Here is a 7,723-nt window from a genome sequence, read left to right on the forward strand (position 1 = left end):
ACATTGTCAATTTATTCCAACATATGCTCAGTGTGAACTTACTGCTTTATTAAAGCACAATTTTGCCTCTTTTTTTGTTCCCAGACCATGTTCATTTAACACTAGGCCGTAGAAAACACTCTGATGTCAATGTATTCCGTCATATACCTACTGTGTGCCAAAACAACTGGGTTTATAGTGAAGGAATGGGTGCAATTGCTGTAGCCTCACATTGTTCTGTACCATTCATCGTATCGTTTTTTTCTAGATTTTACCTTTTAAACATTACACATGTTCAGGTGACAAACCAATATAACTACATGTCTATTACTAATATTTATTAATTACTGTTGGTATAATTTACAGAGAAATACTGCTTGTGCAACCCCAAATCTCCCAACAAATGAAAAAAAAAGTGTCTCAAGTCCCTATCGGGATCCAAAAATTCTTCATTCTGAGGAAGAAGAGGGTCAACATTAAAACCACTGAAATGGTGAAGAGACGTCGGTGGAGGATTTGGACTTTAGAAGATGAGGAGTAAGTGTGGTCTGGCCGGGATTGCCAGAGAGGGTGTAGTAGAGGGTCTTCCTTCATAAACCAGATGGATCAGAGAAGGGCACAGAAGAATTTCTTCTCTCTGAATGGGTTTTCAGATGTGGGTACTGGTGTAATCAGTGGATCCTCACAGGCGTGAGCGTCGCAGAAAGCCATCAGGTCTGATGCTGCCTTTGAGACCTGTAGAGAAAGAGAAGGTTTGGTGTGAGGGCTCAGTTATAATCTAGATAAAGATCAGATTGTAATGATTACATTACAATGTTATTGTTATCTAAACTCATAATTGAGATTAGCTGTGCATTCTATATTTATTTATTTCACTTTTCCTTCTGAATACTCTGGTATTTAAATGTATTTCCTTTGGGGAAGAAAGGGTTAATGTCAGTATTCCCTGCCAGCAAGCTGTATCATTGTTTCCAGTTTGGCCCACTCCCAGTCCCTTTATATACCCTCTGCCACCAGCAGAGGGTGCCAGCTATGCTCATTAATTTGGATGCTTGGCCTGGAGGTGAAAGGAGCTGATGTAGACCTCTCTTGAAGTTGCTTTGGTGGCTGCAGTCTTGGGTCCGACTGCAGCAGTTCATTGCTTTCCCCCCTATCTGTCTTACCTTCCCTTAGTGTGTGGTTTTATGGTGTGTGGTTTTCGTGCAGTGGTGGGACTAGTGATCCTTACCTTCTCATTCACTAGCCAGGGTTTACTGTAGGGTCTCTCAGGGCTTCAGGTTCCTGCTCGGCGAAAGGTGAGGAACCTGTATAGGAACTGGCTAGGAGTGCAGGGTACAGCAGCAGGTAAGTGGAGAAGGTGTCCATCTTCCCTCTCATTAGCGCTAGGGCCCACTCTTGTTATTGTGTCCCTGGTGTAACCTTTTGTTTGTCGTGGTGTTACCCCTGTTAAGTTGTGTGTTTGGCCTCACGCTTGACCTTCTCGTAGTCCGTGCTGTGACAGCAGTCACGCGGCCGTATAACTCGTCCGAGGATCACATTGCAATCCTCAGACTAGCCTGTGGCTCTCCTTACCTGAGCATGACAGCTACATAGAAATACATGTTGGCACGCTCGGGTAAGGAGAGCCGCCAGCCTGTCCAAGCACTGTGATGTGATCCTTGGACGAGCTATACGGTCATGTAAAAGGTGTTTTTTGTTTTAAACCTTCTATGCCCTGAGGCTTGAACTTGGTAAAAATGATAACATTAATATTACTCACCCTCCATAGGTGAATTTTGCTGATATTATTTTTACCTTACACAAGCCTATGGGCATAAGATAGATTAATACAGAAGATCCATTTACAGTGCCTTACAAAAGTCTTCGGTCCCTTTGAATTTTTCAACCTTTTCCCACATTTCAGGCTTCAAACATAAAGATAAAAAAAATTAATGTTATGGTGAAGAATCAACAACAAGTGGGACACAATTGTGAAGTTGAATGAAATTTATTTCTTATTTTAAAATTTTATAAAAAATAATAAACTGAACATTGGGGCGTGCAATATTATTCATCCTCTTTAAGTTAATACTTTGTAGCGCCCCCTTTTGCTGCGATTACAGCTGCAGTCTCTTGGGGTATGTGTCTATCATTTTTGCACATCGAGAGACTGAAATTCTCGCCCGTTCTTCCTTTGCAAACAGCTGGAGCTGAGTGAGGTTGGATGGAGAGCGTTTGTGAACAGCAGTTTTCAGCTCTTTCCATAGATTCTTGATTGGATTCAGGTCTGGACTGTGACTTGGCCATTCTAACACCTGGATACATTTATTTGTGAACCATTCCATTGTAGATTTTGCGTCATGTTTTGGATCATTGTCTTGTTGAAAGACAAATCTCTGTCCCAGTCTCAGGTCTTTTGCAGACTCCAACAGGTTTTCTTCAAGAATAGTCCTGTATTTGGCTCCATCCATCTTCCCATCAATTTTAACCATCTTCCCTGTCCCTGCTGAAGAAAAGCAGGCCCAAACCATGATGCTGCCACCACCATGTTTGACAGTGGGGATGGTGTGTTCAGGGTGATGAGCTGTGTTGCTTTTATGCTAAACATATCGTTTGGCATTGTGCCCAAAAAGTTTGATTTTGGTTTCATCTGACCAGAGCACCTTCTTCCACATGTTTGGTGTGTCTCCCAGGTGGCTTGTGGCAAACTTTAAACAACACTTTTTATGGATATCTTTGAGAAATGGCTTTCTTCTTGCCACTCTTCCATAAAGGCAGATTTATGCAGTGTACGACTGATTGTTGTCCTATGGACAGACTCTCCCACCTCAGCTGTAGATATCTGCAGTTCATCCAGAGGGATCATGGGCCTCTTGGCTGCATCTCTGATCAGTCTTCTCCTTGTTTGAGATGAAATTTTTGAAGGACGGCCGGGTCTTGGTCGATTTGCAGTGGTATGATACTCCTTCCATTTCAATATGATCGCTTGCACAGTGCTTCTTGGGATGTTTAAAGTTGTGGAAATTGTTTTGCAACCAAATCCAGCTTTACACTTCTCCACAACAGTATCACGGACCTGCCTGTTGTGTTCCTTGGTCTTCATGATTCTATCTGCACTTTAAACAGAACACTGAGACTATCACAGAGCAGGTGCATTTATACGGAGACTTTATTACACACAAGTGGCTTATATTTATCATCATCAGTCATTTAGGACAACATTGGATCATTCAGAGATCCTCAATGAACTTCTGGAGTGAGTTTGCTGCACTGAAAGTAAAGGGGATGAATAATATTGCACGCCCCAATTTTCAGTTTATTTTTTATTACAAAAGTTTAAAATAAGCAATAAATTTCGTTCAACTTCACAATTGTGTTCCACTTGTTGATTTTTCACCATAACATTAACATTTTTATCTTTATATTTGAAGCTTGAAATGTGTGTAAAGGTTGAAAAATTCAAGGGGGGGGGGGCGAATACTTATGCAAGGCACTGTAAAGGCGTTGCTCAGGACATAAACATTGTTGACCTATAATTAGGATAGATACAAGTAACAGACAGCATCTCAGGGGTATATTTCATATCCTTTATTCCATCAGGTGATATACAACGTTTCACCCCAGAACAGAGCTTTGTCAAGCAAACAAAGCTTGACAAAGCCCTGTTGTGGGGTGAAACATATATTACCTGATGGAATAAAGAATATGGAATATACCCCTGGGACTTGTATTTGTAATATGGAAGCCAAGTGGATCTCTTGGACCTGACTTGCGTCCCTTTTCCTTGGAATAAAGGAATCTACCAAAGGGGCTGCAAACAATTCTTGCTTGCTATCTATATTTAGGATAATTCATGTATATCAGATCGGTGGGAGTCTAACACCTGCACCACCCCCGATCAGCTGTTTGAGGTCCCATGGAGGCAAGAAGTAAACATTATATGGTGCCGAGATACCAGAGCACAATGTAGTGGCCATTCTTGGCTTCTGCAGGGGGTCTGATTGTGCCATGGTGCCTTCTGTCATTTACGTACTTTAATGCGGCACATGGAGGCTTCAATCTTCAGCTGCTCGACTAGCTTCCTGGCCTGGCCAACACTCAGTGTGCTATTCACAGGGGTGTCTCCTTTCATGGTGCCTAGAAAGAGAAAATGTCCTATTAGTTGCCAAAAAAACACATTTGAGACTTATGGTGAACTGTGAATTTTAACTGAATAGATTATAAAGAAATTAACATATTTAGATCTCTTGCACACATTGCAGATTAAAGTGGTTGTCCAGGTATATAATATTGATGTTCTATCCTTAGATAACGCTTCATATCAGATTGGTCGGGGTCCGACTACTGGCATACCCATGGATCAGCTTTACTTAGTACCTTGCGAAGCCGGATACAAGTATTGGATGTAGCCGAACAGCACAGCTTCGTCCAATGTGTAGTGGCCGCTGCCAAGAACTACAAGACGGTTCTGGTGAATAGGAGTTGATCTGCATTTCTCAGAAATGGTTACTACACATTGGATGAAAATGCGTTGTTCAGCTCTGTCCAATGGCTTCATCTGGCCACCATTGGAGCTAATATAGGTGATCCGTTGGAGTGCAGGGTGTTGGACCTCCATCGATTTGATATTGATGAGATAACCTATGGCTAGCTCATCAATAATATGATATATCTGGACAACTCTTTTAAATTAGTATTTTGAAGCTGAAAAATAAAACCAGAAGTGGATACAAGACATGTATAAAGTGTGATGCTCAATCACTAGGTGTCACTAGATACAACTAGTAGAGGTGTAGTCAAACAAGCCGGGGATCAGGATCCAGAAGATTATGTATGGAACACAGGGAGAAAGTAGAGCCAAGTCAGGGCATGAGCCAGAGGTCAGGAGCCAGGAAGTCCCATATGGAGCACAGGGAGAAAGGGGAGTCAAGGGCAGGGTACGAGCCAGAGGTCAGGAGCCAGGAGGTCACATATGGAGCCAAGTCAGAGCATGAGCCAGAGGTCAGGAGCCAGGAAGTCCCATATAGAGCACAGGGAGAAAGGGGAGTCGAGGGCAGGGTACGAGCCAGAGGTCAGGAGCCAGGAAGTCACATATGGAGCACAGGGAGAAAGTGGAGCCGAGGTCAGGGTATGAGCTGGAGGTCAGGAGCCAGGGGGTAATGTTAGAGTCAGGTGCACGGGCAGAGAAAGGTAATTAAGGTCCGGGGTCGAGAGACAAGATCAGAACAGTACACTTATGGGAGCCAGAAGCACTTGCAGAACAGGCACTACTGACTGGTGGCGTTCCGGGTGAGGTTGCTCCCGAATGAAGCAGAGCAATCACCCGGAACGAGGCGCCTTTGGACAGACCTCTCTCAGCACCAACGCAGGACCTGAGGCCGGGAAACAACCCGTCCACCAGAGCACAGTACAACAACAGAGCATCGGCTCTGCAAGAGCAGAGCACCGCAAACCAGAAGCATGACATAAAGCTTTTATAATTCATTCCTGGTTTGGGGTAACGAGTACTGACTAAATTTGTATTATGTGAATAGGGCCTTAAGGGGTTTATCCAGTACAGATACATGTAATACAGACATGTGACTGCTGCAGCCAATCAGTGGCTGCAATGGTGATTTGTTATTTTCCTCTGTAGTAATTGGCTGCAGTTCTCACATGATATCCTTGGTGGAAAAGAAAACCAACACTATATAAAGGGAGAAAGGAAGGTATGTTTTTGGGGTTTTTTTTCCAACTTTTGACCATGCTGAGCCATTTGTGAGCCAAAAAAAAGTATTACACAACCTCTTTAATTTCGAGTCCTAACAGTCTTTGCAAGGTTTTAGGGTATGTTCCCATTTGCATTTCCACAGTAAATCTCTTGCAGAGGATAAATTACAGGAATTTACACCGCTGTGGATACGTTTTGTGAAAATTGTGGGGTTAAACTGACCCTTTAACCCTTTGCATTGCAAAGAGTGAAATATTTGCACACATTCACAGCCTAATTTGACATGCTGTGGATTTGAAATGTTATTCACAACACTACTATTGCCGGGTGGAAAATCCAGTACATTACCAGTTGTGTGAAAAAGTGTTTGCCCCCTTAGTGATTTCTTATTCTTTTGCATATTTGTCACACCTACATGTTTCAGATAACCAAACAAATTTAAATATAAGACAAAGATAACACAAATAAATACATAATCCATCAGATCTATCAGTCTGGAAAAGGTTATAAAGCCATTTCTAAAGCTTTGGGACTCCAGCGCACCACAGTGAGAGCCATTATCCACAAATGATGAAAACATGGAATAGTGATGAATCTTCCCAGGAGTGCCCAGCAGATCAAAATTACCCCAAGAGTGCAGCGACGGCTCATCAAAGAGGTCACAAAACACCCCACAACAACATCCAACGAATTGCAGGCCTCACTTGCCTCAGTTAAGGTCAGTGTTCATGACTCCAGCATAAGAAAGAGACTGTGAAAAAATGGTCGGCGTGGCAGAATTCCAAGATGAAAACCACTACTGAGCAAAAAGAACATAAAGGCTCGTCTCAGCTTTGCCAGAAAACATCTTGTTGATCCCCAAGATTTTTTGGAGAATACTCTGTGGATTGATGAGCCAAAAGTTGAACTTTTTGGAAGGTGTATATCTTATTACATCTGGCATAAAAGTAACAGCATTTCAGAAAAGGAACATCATACCCACAGTAAAATATGGTGGTGGCAGTGTGATGGTCTGGGGCTGTTTTGCTGCTTCATGACCGTAAGACTAAAGGCCTCGTTACACGCAACGACTGATCTAACGATATATCGCCCAGGTCACGGATTACGTGACGCACATCCGGCATCGTTAGCGACATCCTTGCATGTGACAGCAAGGAACGACCGTTAACGATGGGAAATACTCACCTTATCGTCCATCGTTGACACGGCGTTCCTTTTTAAAAAACCGTTGATTGTTGAGCACTCAGGTTGTTCGTCGTTCCTGAGGCAGCACACATTGCTACATGTGACACCTCGGGAACGACGAACTCCATCTTACCTGCAGCCGCCGGCAATGAGGAAGGAAGGAGGTGGGTGGGATGTTACGGCTGCCTCTCTCTGCCCCTCCGCTTCTATTGGGCGGCCGCTTAGTGACGTCGCTGTGATGCCGCATGAACCGCCCCCTTAGAAAGGAGGCGGTTCACCGGCAACAGCGACGTCGCTAGGCAGGTATGTCCGTGTGATGGCTCATAACGATTTTGTGCGCCACGAGCAGCGATTTGCCCGTGACGCGCAAACGACGGGGGCGGGTGCTTTCGCCAGCGATATCGCTGCGTGTAACACCCCCTTTACTGTTGTAAAGGAAGCTTGAATTCTGTGGTGTACCAAAAAATCCTGAAGGAGAATGTCCGGCCATCTGTTTGTGACCTCAAGCTGAAGTACACGTGGGTTATGCAGCAGGACAATGATCCAAAACACACCAGCAAGTCCACCTCTGAATGGCTCAAGAATAACAAAATTAACACTTTGGAGTGACCTAATCAAAGTCCTGACCTTAATTTGATTGAGATGCTGTGCCATGTACTTGAAAATATGGTTCATCCTCGAAAACTCTCCAATGTGGCTGAATTTCAACAATTCTTCAGAGATGAGTGGACCAAAATTCCTCAAGACTCATTGCCAGTTATTGCAAATGCTTGATTGCAGTTGATGCTGCTAAGGGTGGCCCGACCAGTTATTAGGTTTAGGGGGCAATCACTTTTTCACACAGGGCCCTGTAAATTTGGATTTCTGGAC

At 43.6% G+C, this 7,723-nt stretch overlaps 1 protein-coding gene across 1 annotated transcript in view; it reads right to left on the reverse strand.

The window, feature by feature from the left end:
- Nucleotides 1-302: 302 nt before the first annotated feature.
- GNG3 (G protein subunit gamma 3) overlaps nt 303-7,723 on the reverse strand; it is a 35,350-nt gene continuing 27,929 nt past the window's right edge. Inside the window, exons 2-3 of the mRNA XM_075326613.1 lie at nt 3,992-4,095; nt 303-714 (exon numbers count right to left, since the gene is read on the reverse strand). Of these exons, the coding sequence (XP_075182728.1) occupies nt 586-714; nt 3,992-4,090 (228 nt within the window). The 5' untranslated portion in view covers nt 4,091-4,095 and the 3' untranslated portion in view covers nt 303-585. The remainder of the gene's footprint in view (nt 715-3,991; nt 4,096-7,723) is intronic.

Source organism: Anomaloglossus baeobatrachus, chromosome 10 (assembly GCF_048569485.1).
Source record: "Anomaloglossus baeobatrachus isolate aAnoBae1 chromosome 10, aAnoBae1.hap1, whole genome shotgun sequence".
Classification (NCBI taxonomy): Eukaryota; Metazoa; Chordata; class Amphibia; order Anura; family Aromobatidae; genus Anomaloglossus; species Anomaloglossus baeobatrachus.